The 16,824-nt window shown below is 48.3% G+C and overlaps 1 protein-coding gene across 1 annotated transcript in view; it reads left to right on the forward strand.

Annotated features, from left to right (window-relative positions):
- Nucleotides 1–2,033: 2,033 nt before the first annotated feature.
- CDS2 (CDP-diacylglycerol synthase 2) overlaps nucleotides 2,034–16,824 on the forward strand; it is a 67,231-nt gene continuing 52,440 nt past the window's right edge. Inside the window, exon 1 of the mRNA XM_008256281.5 lies at nucleotides 2,034–2,397. Within this exon, the coding sequence (XP_008254503.1) occupies nucleotides 2,341–2,397 (57 nt within the window). The 5' untranslated portion in view covers nucleotides 2,034–2,340. The remainder of the gene's footprint in view (nucleotides 2,398–16,824) is intronic.

The raw sequence follows: 16,824 nt of genomic DNA on the forward strand, positions 1-16,824 counted from the left end.
CTGGAAGAAATGATCCTAGAAGACAGTTCACATAAGGAGCAACAGGGAAGATCAGGTAGACAGGAGGTGCAAAGTGATGGAAAGCAACAAAATTCTTATTTGGGCAAGAGGTGGAGGGAGATTTTAAGATTTCATTCTACAGTTGAGGGAAAGGTCTTAGAGCTGTCCTAAAAGCCCATCAGCATCAGCATGGCTTTCAGACATGTCTGAGTACCTGATCCCTGCTCTTCAGACACTGACTTCCGGGATGTACTTGTTCTGAACTCTGCCTGGGAGGGCTGAGCATGAGGAAGGTCACCACGGGTCTGTTTGAGGTCATTGTCCTTCGTGGCAATCACACAGGCATTCTGACTTTGGTTTAGGCTGCATTTGAAAGGAGACAGCTGAGCTTCTGACTGGCTCTCAGGCTCACTCACTCCCACGTGAGCTTTCACAGGGAGGTGCGGCTCTGGCCACTAACACCTCCACCTGTTCCAGAAGATGAACTTTCAGGGCCTGCAGCTGATAAACCTTGAAGCTTCATTTACTCAAGAGGCGACCTGGGGGCTGGTGATGTGGCATAGTGGATAAAGCTGCCGCCTGCAGTGTCCGGCTGCTCCACTTCTGATCCAGCTCTCTGCTATGGCCTGGGAAAGCAGTAGAAGATGGCCCAAGTGCTTGGGCCCCTGCACCCATGTGGGAGATCTGGAAGAAGCTCCTGACTCCTGGCTTTGGATAGGCACAGCTCTGGCCATTGCAGCCATCTGGAGAATGAAACATCAGATGGAACACCTTTCTCCCTCTCTCACTCAGCCTCTGCCTGTCTGAAACTCTTCCTTTCAAATAAAATAAATCTTAAAAAGCCAACTGCTCTCCAGGTCAGGAAGTGATCACTGACATTGGTCAAAGTGGTGGTCACAGGGTTTTCAGATTAAAGGCGTTTTCAAATTACCTTCAGTATGTTGTTTACTTTTATCAATAATGAAAGACCAAGTAGGACGCAAAAAGCAAAGCTTTCTTGTAATAAATTATGGCCCAAAGGGAGTGGTATCTGTCAAAACAAAACAAAACTGAAGTGTTTGTGCAATGTCGTTAAATAGGAAACAGGGTTCAGAGTTCAGTGCTCCTTCCAATCTATTTAGACTGTTACGGGAACATGCAAATATGCTCCTATAGAAATCAGGAATATCTGATTCCCTTTTCGAAATTCTCACTCCTTTCCCCAAAACGCACAGCTTAGGCCAAAACTGGTGATAGGAACTAGCAACCCCTCTGTGTGCAGGAGACGTCTCTCTCTGTTAGATTCCAACATGGTGAAGGGTAGTTATCCTAGCTTTGCATCCCTGACGCGGCAGTGAATCGGAGGCACTGAAGGCAGTGCTGGAACAGAGGCAGCCGTGAGTCCGGGCAGGCCACAGGCAGGACAGGACATAAGCAGGTTAAAGGGGGAGCTCGCTGATAGATATCTCCGCGTCCGGATTCCTGCTAGCTCGTCGCTGCCTAGCCGTGGGGCTGTAAGCGAAGTCACTTTCCCCTTAGGAGTTTCACACCCATTCAACAAGCACTTGGGACGTGTACTAGAGCAGCTAAACAACCAAAGCTACGCCTCCGCTCCGCGCCTAACGCACAATCGGCGCTCCGTGCGTGATTGCTGGAGACCGCTTGGCGAAGCCATGCAGCCCCAAGTTTCCTTATCACGTGATTCCCTTCTCCTAGGCAGGCTGGCCGACCTGGGCTCTCCAATTAAGGCCGCACAAATGTCCACAGGTGTGAAAAGCAAGAGCCCTGGCCACTGAAGACCCGAAGCCGAGGGCCATGAGTACCAAGCGCGCGAGAGCCCTGGGCGGCGCCTCTAGCCCTCAGCAACCCGTTACCTTCCGGACCCCGGGCGTCCCGCCAGTCAACCACGGTCAAGAGGCAGCTCCCATTGGCTGATCTCGCTCGGAAACGCACGCCTCTTCCCGCCCCCTCACGCTGCCACCCAACGCTCGCCTCTCCGCTCCGCTTGGCTCCGCCCCTCAGCCCTGCCTCCCTGGCATATTCGCACCATTGGTGGATCTCGCCGGCTGTGATGGCGGCAGTGCGCGTGCGCGCTCGCTCCGAACCCTCTTCCCGGGAGGAGGAGCGAGCCAGCCGGGGCTGGGGCAGGCAGACCGTGCTCGGCCGGAGTGGAAGGGCTGCTGCTGGTGCGGCGGCGACGGTGCTGGGCGGGGCCGAGCTCCGGAGCTGTCGGCTCGGCTGTGGAGGGGCCTGTGAACCGCTGCGGAGCTGTAGAGCGCCGGGGCTGGACTGGGCCGGCCGAGAGAGTCCGCGCGCGCCCGCTCTGAGCTGCCCGCTCCGGCGGCCGCGCTGCTCACCAGCATGACGGAGCTGAGGCAGAGGGTGGCCCGCGAGCCGGACTCAGTTCCCGAGGACAAGGTAGCGGCGGCGTTGTGGTGGGCGCGGCCGGGCCGCGGCGGCCCCCGGTGGCCCAGCGTGGGGCGCGCACCTAGGAGTCGCCTCGCTGACCCTTTTGTCGCGGCCGGCGGCGGCCCCGGGCCTGGGCAGCGCAGAGGGTCCTCGGGGCCCCCGCGCGTCGCGGGTCAGCGGACCGGGGCCCGGGACAGGGCTCCGAGTCTACCTGGGGGGCGCAGGAAGGAGCACGCCGGGGTTGCGAGCAAGGCGGCTCCCTCGCAGGGCCGGTCGGGGTCCCTTAGCTCCCCGAGGCCTTCCTAGGAGGCGCGACTTAGTCTCTGCGCCCCCTGTAACATGTTATGTATTTATTTTGAGGCTGAGGGAGTCAAGACAAGGCCACAGGGCATTGCCTCCTGGGAGATCGAAATCTCTCCCGGGGAATAAAAATCCGTTGGCTTTGAGCAGAGAGGTGTGTTGATTCACGCCGTGGAGCGGCTCGGCGGTCAGCAGGTGTTGCAGGGTGCACCTGGCCAGGCTTGTTTGCTGCGCCAAGCGTGGGCACTGATGGGGTAGAGGAGAAAGGTAAGGAGGAGGCCATCTTGGCGGGGACACAGGTTGTGAGGCGGGGTGAGGATGGGGAGCGGACTCCTCTCGTTTAGGGGAAGGTGGGCAGGGGCTGACATTCTGTGGACGCTGGATGGCAGCGGAAGGGTTGGGACTTGGCGGTCGGATTGGTGCTTTTGTAGTTAGCAGTGTATTTGGAAGTTGATCTTGCCCTGGTGTGTGGAATACACTGAGGGAGCCTGGGCTAGGGTGATGGGGGCTGGTTAACGCTGGGGGGTTGCCCACAGATGATGTTTTGTCTTAAAAATCAGAAGATCCTCCCAACACTGAATTTCTTACCTGCCTTGGGTAATTGGAGGGTCTGGCATCGCATTCTCACTTGAGCAGCAGTGGGCTGGACCTGCGATCATTATTGCACTGTCCCTGTTGCCTTATACCAGACCCACAGCACCGACTTCTGTGGCCTGTACTCAGATCACTAGAAGAAAGGGGCATTAGGGAGACTTCAGGAAGCAAGCAGTGGCACCATGTGGTGATGGATGTCAACAGAGCAGTTATGGTTGGAAAAATGCTGTTTCAGATAGTTTTTTTTTTTTAAAGATTTATTTAGTTATTTGAAAGGCAGATTCGCAGAGAGACAGAGGGGTCTTCCTTCTGCTGGTTCATTCCCCAAATGGCCCCTGGAGCCAGGAGCTTCTTCCTGGTCTCCCATGGGGTGCAGGGGATCAAGGACTTGGGGCCGTCTTCCACTGCTTTCCCAGGCCATAGCAGAGAGCTGGATCAGAAGTGGAGCAGCTGGGACTTGAACCGGTGCCCATAAGGGATGCTGGCACTGCAGGCAGCTGCTTAACCCACTATGCCACAGCACTGGCTCCAATAGTTTTATTTTTTATTTTTAAAAATTTTTTTGACAGGCAGACAGTGAGAGAGACAGAGAGAAAGGTCTTCCTTTGCCGTTGGTTCACCCTCCAATGGCCGCTGCGGCCAGCGCGATGCAGCCGGTGCACCGCGCTGATCCGATGGCAGGAGCCAGGTACTTATCCTGGTCTCCCATGGGGTGCAGGGCCCAAGTACTTGGGCCATCCTCCACTGCACTCCCGGGCCACAGCAGAGAGCTGGCCTGGAAGAGGGGCAACCGGGACAGAATCCGGCGCCCCGACCGGGACTAGAACCTGGTGTGCCAGTGCCGCAAGGCGGAGGATTAGCCTAGTGAGCTGTGGCACCGGCCTCCAATAGGTTTTAAACACCTTTTTTGTTTTTGCTGTTGAAGGTGGTTCATTCGGGAGAACCGTCCATATTTTTTAGAACATTTTGAAGAAGATACAGGGCTGGGAGTGCAAATTTAGGAGTCTGTTGTAGTGATGAGGCTGCTTTGAAATTTCTCCTCTTGCCCTGGAATGTCTTGGTTCCTCTTGAAAGAACTCCCTGCTCATTCTGCGTAGCTGGTGAGAGTTCAGCTCTCTGAAGGGCGCTGTCATACTTGATGTTAATGGAACCTGATGGGCTAGAAGGTGTGAGGAAGGAGAAAGAAGGTATGATAGCTGGTGGGCCGCATTTTTGAAAAGCTAGCTGTAATTATTAAACCTGGTTAGAAAAAAGTACCAAGTAAGAACAACCTCAGGATTCTAAGGTGAAGCAAAGTTTTTAGCCCCCTAAGATAAAGTGTCAGTGATTCCTGCTTTCCTGTCCTGTGTTTTAGGTAGGGCTGGAGGAGCTGTCCAGCTAACGGTGCTTTATTAGAACTGCATTTACACTGTGTATGCAATTCTGTGACAGGATGCCTGAGGCTGTGAGGACTACTAGTTGCATGTCGTTACCTAAAATATAGCAGCTATGCATTCTATTAAGAACATGGTAAGAGAGGCCAGTGTTGTGGTGTAGCGGGTAAAGCAACCGACAGCAATGCCCGCATCCTGTGTGGGCACCAGTTAGAGTCTGGGCTGTTCAACTTCTGATCCAGCTCCCTGCTAATGGCCTGTGAAAAGCAGCAGGGAATGGCCTAAGTGTTTGGGCCACTGCCACCTCCATGGGAAACCTGGAAGAAGCTCCTGGCTTTGGGCTAGCTCAGTGCTGAGATTATGGCCATCTGGGGAGTGAACCAATGGATGGAAGATCTTTATCTCTTCTCTCTCTGTAACTCTGCCTTTCAAATAAATAAATCTTAAAAACTAAAATTGGGGCCGGTGCTGTGGTGCAGTAGGTTAATCCTCTGCCTGCGGTGCCAGCATCACATATGGGCATCTAGTCCCGGCTGCTCTTCTTCCAGTCCAGCTCTCTGCTGTGACCTGGGAAGGCAGTGGAAGATGACCCAAGTGCTTGGGCCCCTGCACCCACGTAGGAGACCCAGAAGAAACTCCTGGCTTCAGATCAGCTCACCACTGGCTGTTGTGGCCATTTGGGGAGTGAACCAGTAGATGGAAGATCTCTCTCTGCTTTTGCCTCTCTGTAACTCTGCCCTTCAAATATAAATATTTTAAAATAAATAAAATGTAGTCACAGGGAAAGAGGGAGAAACAGATTCTCTATCTGCTGGTGCATTCCCCAGATGACCACAGAGTCCAGGAGCCAGCAGCTTTATCTGGGTCTCCCACATGAGAGGCAGGGGCCTATGCACTTGGGCCATTCTCCAGTGCTTTCCCAGGCATGTTAGGAGGAAGCTGGACCAAAAGTATAGCATCCATGCCTATGTGGGATATCAGTGTTGCAGGAGGTGGTTTAACCCACCATGCCACAATGCCAGCTGTAATAATTAAAATTTCAAAAAGTCCAGTTTTATTCTGTTTTATAATCTGGGGGGGAGAACCTACTTCCATAATTTTGTCTTTTCTAATATCCTTGTGTTGGAATCATAGGATAGTAGAAATAACAAAACAACGATGTCTTTTTAGGGAAATGAATTGTGAAATAGGAACTTATTTCATTGTAGAAGAATCTCAAAACAATTTTAGGTCAGTTCTTTAAAAGATCTGTAACACAGTTGAAAGATTCCTGAAAATGTTAGTTGCTTAACTGCTGTGGCAAACTTGTCTTGTCAATAGACAAGCATTGGTATCAAAATAATCTGGAGAATGTATTTGTTTATAAAGGTCTGAAGGTATTTTAGCATTTAGTTATATTTAGCATCCTAGAATGGAATTTTCAAAGCCAATTTCTAATAAAGGAAATGTCCTCCTCTGGGAACTGTGCTTATAATTTTAAAGTCCCAATGCACAATAAGGTTGCCAAATTAAGAAACTTGGAATTTAAGCTTTGGGAATTGTTCTCTTCCTGCCCAACCATTCCCCACCACCACCAAAATGGAGCTTAGGAGAGAAAAGAATAAAACTTGGGCCAAAAGATTGGCATCTGAAGATTTAGGATTGGCTTGGGATTTCAGGAGATTTTGGTTTTGGAAGTTAGATTGAAGTTTCTGTGGTTTTCTGCTTTACTTAGATGCTGAGGTGCTATTTGAATGAGAGCTTTACTGGTTTCAAGGTTTCCTTTCTAGGTAGGTGAAACTGTTAGGGAAAGGAAATAGTGACATCATTTAGAAAGGGTAGTTTAACTTTTAACTGAAGATAGTGGTTAAGATCAGGGCCTTAAGAGTCAGCTAGATTCATTTGAGCTTGGGCTGTGCCACTTATCAACTCTGTAACTTGGAGCAAGTCCCTTAAGTTGTATAAGCCTCAATTTGTCCATCCCTGAGATGGGGTGATAAAATTGCTTGTGTGTGCTTCATAGCTTATATGTGTCTCATAATAAGTGCCTAGGGCACACCTTATCACAGTATAATGAGTTAGCTGTTGCTGCTACTGGTTAAAGTCAGTTTTTTTTTTTTTTTTTTTTTTTTTTTTACAGGCTGAGTGGACAGTGAGAGAGAGACAGAGAGAAAGGTCTTCCTTTGCCGTTGGTTCACCCTCCAATGGCTGCTGCGGCCGGCGCACCGCACTGATCTGATGGCAGGAGCCAGGTACTTATCCTGGTCTCCCATGGGGTGCAGGGCCCAAGCACCTGGGCCATCCTCCACTGCACTCCCGGGCCACAGCAGAGAGCTGGCCTGGAAGAGGGGCAACCCGGACAGAATCCGGCGCCCCGACCGGGACTAGTGAGCCGCGGCGCCAGCCTGGTTAAAGTCGGTTTTTATAGGCAAAAGCTTTAGTATTCACCTTCTAGTCTTGGAAAGTGATAAAATCTTCAATTTTTTAAAAAAAATATTTTATTTATTTGAGAGGTAGAATCACAGAGAGAGGGAGAGACAGAGAGCAAGGTCTTCTATCTGCTGGTTCACTCCCCAAATAGCAACAGTGGCTAGAGCTGAGCTGATCTGAAGCTAGGAGCTTCTTTGAGGTCTCCCACATGGGTGCAGGGGCCCAAGCACTTTAGTTATCTTCCAGTGCTTTCCCAGGCCATAGCATAGAGCTGGAACGGAAGAGGAGCAGCTGGGACTAGAACTGGCACCCACAGGGATGTTGGCGCTGCAGATGGAGGCTTAGTCCACTACACTACAGGGCTGGCCCCAAAATCTTCATGTTGTCTTTGAAGAAATTTCATACTCATCACCTTTTAAGGAAAGTTTTATAGAAAGGGCATGGGCTTTTATGACCTCTCCAGTTCATTTTCTTGCTGATGGTTTCAGTACTTAGAATTAGTCAAGCTTTAACTGTTGAAGGAGCACTGGGCATTGCTGCATGTAATTCTCTTCTTTCATAGCACTCACTATGATATATTTTAGGGCCTTGGTGAATAATTAAAATAGTTTTATGATAGCCTTTGAGAGTGAAATACTGAAATAAAATATTAAGAGCTATAACTCCCTTAGGTGTAGGAGGAATGCATTATTTCTTTCAAAAAAGTTTTACATCAAAAAATAATTTGGGATTTGAAAAGTCAGTAAACCTTAACTGTGGTTTCCAGATTTAATTAGGGAGAGGATGTGAAAAAGATTTTTCATATGACCCAGCTTTCATTTTTTTTTTTTTAAAGATTTATTTATTTGAAAGGCAGAGTTAAAGAGAAGGAGACCCATAGAGAGAGACTTCATATGCTGGTTCATTCCCCAGATGGCTACAATGGTCTCCCACATGGGTGCAGGGGCCCAAGCACTTGGGTCATCCTCATCTGCTTTCCCAAGGCATTAGCAGGGAGCTGGTTAGGAAGTGGAGCGTTCAGGACTTGAACTGGCACTCATATGGGATGCTGGCATCGCAGGCGGCAGCTTGGCTTTGTGCCACAACACCAGCCCCATTAACAGCAGTTTAAATTTATTTGTGTTGATTAAACACTATAATTTTATTTGAAAAACTCAACTGCTTTTCAATTTACAATATTAGTTTTATTCAGAATGTTAACTTTGTTAAAATATTTTGTTTGCACAAATTAATATATTTTATTAGAAGAATTTAATATCTTAAAAATGTTCAGTTGCTTGCCTCATATGTTAGGATGAGAAGGGATACTGGAGGATCCTCAAGAAGAGGATGCCATGGTCTGGGAATTGAAGTTCCTTGCTTAGGGCCGCACAGCTGCTTAGATGCAGAATGGCTGAGTGTGTGAATGTATTCTGCTTCCTTCATCTTCTCATCCTGTTGCATAATGATGCCTTCAAGGGTACAGGATTAATTTACAGGTATTAAAAACTTCTATGTTGATTACCTTCTGGGGCAAAAAATGCCCAAGTATCACTTGTTTCCCTCATGTGGTTACAAAGTTAGAAAAATAGCAAGATATCTCTTTTACAATGTCAAATACAAAGGAAAACAAGCTCAAGAGTTGATTAGGTCAGATTCTCTGGATTATTGTGTGACTGGTGATTTATGCACTTTGAAGCCCATACCTGGGCCTGGCCTATAAAGGAACTCCCCACAGGGTGCTTGGGCCCCACTGGTTTCTCTGAGCAGTCCAGGTGGCTGTGTAGAAGTGCTTTTTGGCTGTTGACCCTTGGTGTCAGGACTGTGTGTCTGGCAGTGGTCATTCAGTATTCCACACCTCTCTGAGAACAGGTACAGTCTGTGGTTCTGAGGGAGGCTTGTGTGAGTGCTCGTGAGGATGAGATCCAGAACATTCTTTTTGATGATATATTTGTTTATTTGAAAGGCAGAGTGACAGGGTGTGTGTGTGTGGGGGGGGGAGCATGCATGTGTGCAAGCTTCCATCCAATGATTAACTCTCCAAATACCCAGAACAACCAAGGCTGGGCCAGGCCAAAGACAGGAGCCAGGAGCTCATTCCAGGTCTCCATGTGGATAGCAGGGACCTATGTACTGAGCCATCAACTGCTGCCTCCTGGGTACATTAGCAGGAAGCTGGATTGGAAGTGGAGTAATGGGGACTTGATTGCAGGCTCTCTGAGGAAGGATGTGAGTTCAGTGTGACTTAACCTGCTACACCACATTGTGTGCCACTTTCTACCAGTTTCGACTCCCAGCAATCCATTCTTGTACTGATTTAAATAAATCATATAATTTTTTGGGCCAGCATTGTGGCATAGTGGGTAAGGCTAACAGCCTGCAATGCTGGCATCCCATATGGGTGCCAGTTAGTCCCAACTGTTCCATGTCCCATCCAGATCCCTGTTAATGGCCTGGGAAAGCAGCAGGAGGTAGTCCAGTTACTTGGACCTCTGCCAGCCATGTGGGAGACCTGGAGGAAGCTCCTGATTTTGGTCACCCAGCTGTTGTGACCATTTGGGGAGTGAACCAGCAGATGGAGGATATCTGGCTGTCTCTCCCTCTCTTCTCTCTAACTCTGCCTTTCAAATGAGTTTTTTTTTTTATCCTGTACTTTTGAATGTGTCTGAAAAAAGCTTCTAGGTGAATCTTTGTACCTAATTTCACAGTATAAATAATCATCTTTTAAACTGCTGGAAAGAGTATGAGTGTCCGTGTTTGTCTGTTTCATACTTTTCCATCTTTTCTCGAATCTACGTAGGTGGAACGTGTCCCCTACACGGCTTGGTAACCTGTTTTTTGTGCTGTGTCAGCCTCCTTGGCCTTCCAGACTGGCACCAGAGGTGTGGGGTGAGAAAATGCAGCCATTTGTGTATCATATGGCCTCTGGTTCTGAAAAGGGGAAGACACTGGTTGGTGACTGTTAGTTTTGCCAATCTCTTTGAAAGAATACTGGTTTGTTCCTGGCATGGGGCAGGCTTTCTGCCTTCCAAGTCTTGTCACGTGGTGGTTGCCTGGTAGTGGGAGTAATGAGGAGCCCTCCCCCAGGTGCCCATTAGCCAGTCACGGATCTTTGTTCTCATGTTTGCCCAATGGTAGAGATGGTATCAGGCCACCAGGTTGAGTGACCTCTTAAAGTTTATTATGTTATTTTGACTAGGCCATGTGTGGTTCAGAGTTTGAAGGGAACAAAGGGTATCCTGTGAGGCCTCTCCTCCTACTTGCTTCTCCCAAGAGGCAGCCCCCATGCCGGGCTGTGGTGCCCAGGAGCGCAGCTGTCTGTGTGGAGAGACTTGCCCTGTGCTGCTGAGCTCAGACATCCTTTTCAATTGCAGCCTGTGGCATCAGCTCTTTTGTATTAGGATCTCCACAGGCCCAGCTCTGTAAAGGCTTTGCTGAGGTGGGTTTTTTTTTTTTTTTTGCCAGGCAGAGTTAGACAGTGAGAAAGAGACAGAGAGTTATAGACAGTGAAAGACACAGAAAGGTCTTCCTTCTGTTGGTTCACTCCCCTAATGGCCACTATGGTTGGCACTGCGCCGATCCAAAGCCAGGAGCTGGGTGCTTCCTCCTGGTCTCCCATGCGGGTGCAGGGACCCAAGCACTTGAGCCATCCTCCACTGCACTCCCTGGCCACAGCAGAGAGCTGAACTGGAAGAGGGGCAACCAGGACAGAATCCGGTGCCCCGACCAGGACTAGAACCTGGGGTGCCGGTGCCGCAGGCAGAGGATTAGCCAAGTGAGCCACGGTGCCGGCTTTTGAAAAAGCTTTTGGGACCTGGGATTTTTGGGCAACCCCTTCTGCTGCTGAGTGTCTGACATTGAGAAGACCTCTGCTATGGACGCTGGATCCATCAGAAGGTGACTGTCAGAGCCCTGTCCCCAAAGTCTGTATCCTGATAGTCCTGTGGATTCAGTGGTCCCTGAGACTTTTTAGGGACCCTCAGTGCATTCCCTCAGTCATCGTAAACTCATATGGCCTCAGATCAGACTCTCTTGCTTCCTTTGTTGACCCTCTCATGTGTGCACTGTTGTAAACTCTGAGCTGAGTACCATCCCCAGCATTTCCCTGCACCTTCTGATCTATCTGCCCTTTGCACCTGTTAGGGTCTCTGGACCTCCCTGTGAGTTACAGAAAGGAGGATAGATAGAATTCTGTCCCCTTTTTCATCTTTTTTTTTTTTTTTTTTTTTTTTTTTTTGACAAGCAGAGTGGACAGTGAGAGAGACAGAAAGGTCTTCCTTTTCCGTTGGTTCACCCTCAATGGCCGCTGCGGCCGGCGTGCTGCGGCTGGTGCACCATGCTGATCTGAAGCCATGAGCCAGGTGCTTCTCCTGGTCTCCCATGTGGGTGCAGGGCCCAAGCACTTGGGCCATCCTCCACTCTACTCCCGGGCCACAGCAGAGAGCTGGACTGGAACCCAGGGTGCCGGCGCCGCAGGCGGAGGATTAGCCTGTTGAGCTGCGGCGCCGGCCTCCCTTTTTCATCTTTTAAGCAGCCCCCCATCCCTCATGGTGCTTCTGTGTCACCTATGCTCTTATTACTTAAAAAGCCTGAAATGTGCACTTCCTGCGTTCTGTGGCTCCTATTTGTACCTGTTTAAAAAAAAAAAAAGTTGAGACTAAACCTTGACTTTTTGAACTAATCGGGCGTTTAAATTGTTTTAAATTTTTTGCTATTGTGAAGAACACTATAGGATGTAATTCTTTTGAAAAAGCCTTTCTAGACACATGTTGTTTAGAACTGCTAACTCAAAAAGGGATGTATGTTTAGCCTTTTGATACAATTAATAGATTTCCTTCTGCAGTAACTTTGTAGCCTCCGTAACTGTGTGAGTGTCTGTCTTTGATCTCTTTTCCCTGAAAAATTATACTGTATGCTCACTTATTTCTTGATTTTTTTAAAAAAATTATTCCTTAAATATCCAATATTCCTAAGTATATTCTTTCTCTCTCATCCTCCCTCTCTCTCTCTCACGCACACGCACACGCACACACAGTGCTGTTTCACTCCCCAGGTGCCCGCAACAGTTTGGTATGGGATATGCCTGGAACTTGCAGGTCTTCCAGGTGGGTGGCAGGGACCTAGCTGATTGAGCCATCATCTGCTGCCTCCCAGAGTGAGCATTAGCAGAAACCTGGATCAGAAGTAGAGGCAAAATTCAGTGCCAGGCACTCCGAATATGGGATGTGGGTATCCTAAGAGACAAGTTTAACCCACTGTGCCACAACGCCTGCCCTACTTGTTTCTTGATTTTAGGAGAGGTGTTCAAGCTTAGCGATCACAAGCAAACTCAGGAGCTGGGCTGCCCGCGTTACAGCCTAGCTCCACCAGTAATTTGCCTCGGTGTTCTCATGTGGACAACGGGGATCTGCCTTGTGGGTTTTTTCTGAGATGTTCTTAGGTCCTCACACATGAATTGTACCTTAGAGTAACCAAATAGTGGGTGAAGGAGAGTTTCTCCTATAGTGTAACTGGTACATGAGAGAGAGTATTCATGTTTTCCACGCCCCAGTGAATGAGTGGAATGTGGCAGTAAGCATCACCGCTGCTGCCGTCACAGACACAGCCAGGTCCTGCGCGCCTCCCAGCGGAGCAGCCTTGTCAGAGACTCCTGTCTTGGCCTAATCAGGCTTTAGTGCTAAGTGCTAATTTATAAGAAATGGAAGAGATGGAAGAATGCATTGAAAAGCACTACTGGGCAGATGAACAGGTTACTTTAGTAAGTAAAGGGTGAGAAGGACCTTTCCCTCCATTAAAAAAAAAAAAAAAAAAAAAGAGATGGAGATACCCTGAGGGCAAAACCTCCCAGGTAAGATCCTTGAGGCAGATTAGTAATTCCTGGACCATATTTGGATTCTGATTCAATCTAAGAGAAAGCCTAGAAATTATTAGGTAAATTTGAATATTGGGTATTTAAGGAATTACCTTTTAAAAGATCTCATTAGTTCACTGTTCTTTTTTTTTTTTTAATTAATTAATTAATTTATTTATTTATTTGAAGGGCAGAGTTACAGAGAAGCAGAGTCAGTCAGTCAGTCAGTCTGCTGGTTCATGCCCCGGGTGGCTGCAACAGCCAGAGCAGTGCCGATCTGAAGCCAGGAACCTGGAGCTTCTTCCGGGTTGTTCACGCAGGTGCAAGAGCCCAAGCACTTGGGCCTTTCAAGTAAATAAAATCTTTTTAACAAAGTCTCTATACATAGAGTACTAGCTATGAAGGAGAAAACAATTGATAAATTGAGTTATGTTTAAGTTAAGAACTTCTGTTTAGCCAGTGCTGCAGCTCACTTGGCTAATCTTCCACCTGTGGCACTGGTACCCCGGGTTCTAGTCCTGGTTGGGTGCCGGATTCTGTCCTGGTTGCTCCTCTTCCAGTCCAGCTCTCTGCTGTGGCCTGGGAAGGCAGTGGAGGATGGCCCAAGTGCTTGGGCCCTGCACCTGCATGGGAGACCAGGAGGAGGTGCCTGGCTCCTGGCTTCGGATCGTTGCAGCGCGCTGGCTGTAGTGGCCATCAGGGGAGTGAACAACGGAAGGAAGACCTTTCTCTCTGTATCTCTGTCTAACTCTGCCTGTCAAAACAAAACAAAACAACAAAAACTTCTGTTTATTGAACTATTAAGAGAATGGGCAGATATTTATAAAAATCATATTTTTAAAAGATTATTTGCAAGTCAGAGTTACACAGAGGAGAGGCAGAGAGAGAGAGAGAGAGAGAGGGAGTGAGGGAGTGAGGGAGGGAGGGAGGACTTCCATCTGATTGTTCACTCCCCAGTTGGCTGCAATGGCCAGAGCTGTGCCAATCCAAAGCCAGGAGACAGGAGCTTCTTCTGGGTCTCCCACAAGTGTGCAGGGGCCCAAGGATTTTGGGCCATCTTCCACTGCTTTCCCAGGCCACAGCAGAAAGCTGGATTGGAAGTGGAGCAGCCAGGTCTCAAACTGGCACCCATATAGGATGCCGGTGCTTCAGGCCAGGTGTTAACCCTCTGCGCCACAGCGCCGGCCCCTAAAAATCATATTTGACACAGGGCTTATTTTCAGAATCTATAAAGAATTAACTACAAATCAAGTAGATAAAAAAGACATCTCAGTAGAAAAATGGGTACCCCAAATGGTTAATAAACGTGAAAAGGTACACGATATCATTAGTTGTCAAGGAAATGCAAATTAAAACACAGGATAAGATATGATTGCATATCCACTAGAATGGCTAAAATCAAGAAGGATGAAGTGCTTAGAGTTGTCAAGCATGTCGATCAAATGGAACTTCCACGTAATCTGCTTATGGAAGTCTAAATTGATAGTAATCACTCTGGAAAACTGTTAGACAGTACTCACTGAAGTTAAATATACACAAACTATCTACATAAGCACCTCTTGGAATCCTTGGGGTCCAAAGACTGCTGCTTTATGGAACTGTGGGACTTGTCAGGGAAGACCGGGTTGAAGTAGTCATCGTCAGTGGGCATGGAAAGTGCTGGTGTGGACCAGTTGGGTGACCACTTCAGCTCTCAAGTGACCCAGTTTGGGTGATGCATTATGTGGTCACTCTAATGATGGGGCTGTGTCAGGCAGATCGTGAGATTTGGTAACTGAGATGATATGTGTATATTTTGATTTTCCTCCACGGTACCTGGTTCATTACTTCGGTAACTATTGTTATTTCCTAAGTGACTAGAATAATGTTGGGGTGTGTAAGGTCTCTAACCGGCCTTGGAAAGCAGTCTCTTCTCTCTCTAAACTTCTCCTACTCTCTTTTTACCTGTTCCTTTTCTCGCCAAGTCAGGTCATAGAAACAATTGCTGCTTTTCCCCAAGTGGATCATAAGAACCAAGGATACACTCTAATCTTCCCTGTTCTGTTTTGGAGCTGGCCATGTAGAAATTCTCTGACATACTTGGTCTGATAGGAGTAGGTCCTGAGACCTCCTTTTTTTTTTTTTTTTTTTTTTTTTTTTTGTGACAGGCAGAGTGGATAGTGAGAGAGACAAGAGAGAAAGGTCTTCCTTTTTGCCGTTGGTTCACCCTCCAATGGCCGCCACGGCTGGCGCGCTGCGGCTGGTGCACCGCGCCGATCCGAAGGCAGGAGCCAGGTGCTTCTCCTGGCTGAGACCTCCATTCTAGAAGGGGAGATTGCCCCTTATCTGGAGGAAGGAGTGCTGCACACAGAGGCCAAGAAGAATCCAACAGAGACAAGCCTTTGGTTTCCCCACCTGGTCTGTGGACTAGATTCCACTTTTGTTGTCCAGACACATTTTGACACAGCTTTCCATGTTCTGATCATGCTTACACAATGAGGACTCCATAAAAACCAAAAGGCTGAGTTGGGAGAGCTTCTGGACAGCTGAGCATGTGGAGGCTAGGAAGGTGAAGGTGACTTCCATCCATGTGCTGGGAGGGTGGCACACCCCATCTGCTCAGGGCAGAAGCTGATGCTCTCTGCTCCCTTCAAAACCTTGCCCTGTGCATCCCTTCATCGGGCTGCTTAATTGTATCCTTTAGAATTTCCCTTATGTAAACCAGTAAATATATGTATACTGTTTGTGAGTCACCCTAGCAAATTGACTGATGGTGAGGCAGGAGCCTTGGGAAACTCAATTTGTAAAACCAGTTGGTCAGAAGTTCTGGAAGGCTAGACTTACTTGTGTCTAGGTCCAAAAGTGAGGGCATTTTTGGGGACAGAGTTCTCTGCCTGTGGGATCTAATGCCAGTTCTGGACGTAGAATGTCAGAACTGACTTGGATTGAGGACACCAGCTGGTGTCCATGGCCACAGCTTAGTTGCTTCCTTGCTGGTGCAGAGAAATCTCCGTGCCTTTTGAAGTCCTGGAATTCTTCCATGTTGATTGTTGTGTGCGAGCAGAGGAAGAGTGGTTTGTTTTTCCTGTAAGTACAGTACCAGCGTCATCTCTGTTGGTGCCTCTGTAGGGCTTCCTGTGCTGGTAAGCGTTAATCTTCTGGGGACCATAGTGGGCGGACCCAGAGTTTGGAAGAAAACACCCCAGTAAAGCTTTGTAACATTAACATTTTCTTTGTATGGTGCTATAAAATGTTTTGTTAAACTTCAGGCTACTTTCTGAAAGCAAGCTCCTCATATTATCACAGAGTGTTGGAGATCACATATCCCTTTTGAAGTTTATTTTCCAACATGAGTTTTTAAAGAATTCTTTTAAAAAAGAGATTTATTGTATTTGAAAGGCAGAGTGGCAGAGGGGAGAAGGAAAGGGAGAGGAAGAGAAGAGAGAGCTTCCATTTGCTGGTTCCCTTTTGAAGTGGCTGCAATAGCCAGCTCTGGGACAGGCCAAAGCCAGGAGCCAGGAACTCTATCCAGGTATCCCACATGGGTAGCAGAGACCCAAGTGCTTGGACCTTCTTCTGCTACCTTCCCAGATGTGTTGGCCGGAAGCTGGATTGGAAGTGCAGCAGCTGGGACTTGAACCAGCACTCCAGTTTGGATGTCAGCATCACAAGTGGTGGCCTAACTAGCTGCAGCACACTGCTGCCCCTTCCCCCGCAATGATTGTTATCCTCTCCCAGTGTAATTTGAAATTCAATGTGAAACTGCCTACCTGTTTTGTTAAAAATGCTGAATGGAAGAGCACAGCGAGGTAAGCCGGTAAGCCGCTCCAGCATCCCATATGAATGCCGTTCCAATCTAGCTCCCTGCTAATGTACTTGGGAAGGCGGTGGAAGATGGCCCAAGTGCTTGGGACCCTGCCACCATGCAGGAGACCCAGGTGGAGTTCCAGG

This window comes from Oryctolagus cuniculus, chromosome 11, assembly GCF_051225735.1.
Source record: "Oryctolagus cuniculus isolate XC-2025 breed Fujian yellow rabbit chromosome 11, ASM5122573v1, whole genome shotgun sequence".
Taxonomy (NCBI): Eukaryota; Metazoa; Chordata; class Mammalia; order Lagomorpha; family Leporidae; genus Oryctolagus; species Oryctolagus cuniculus.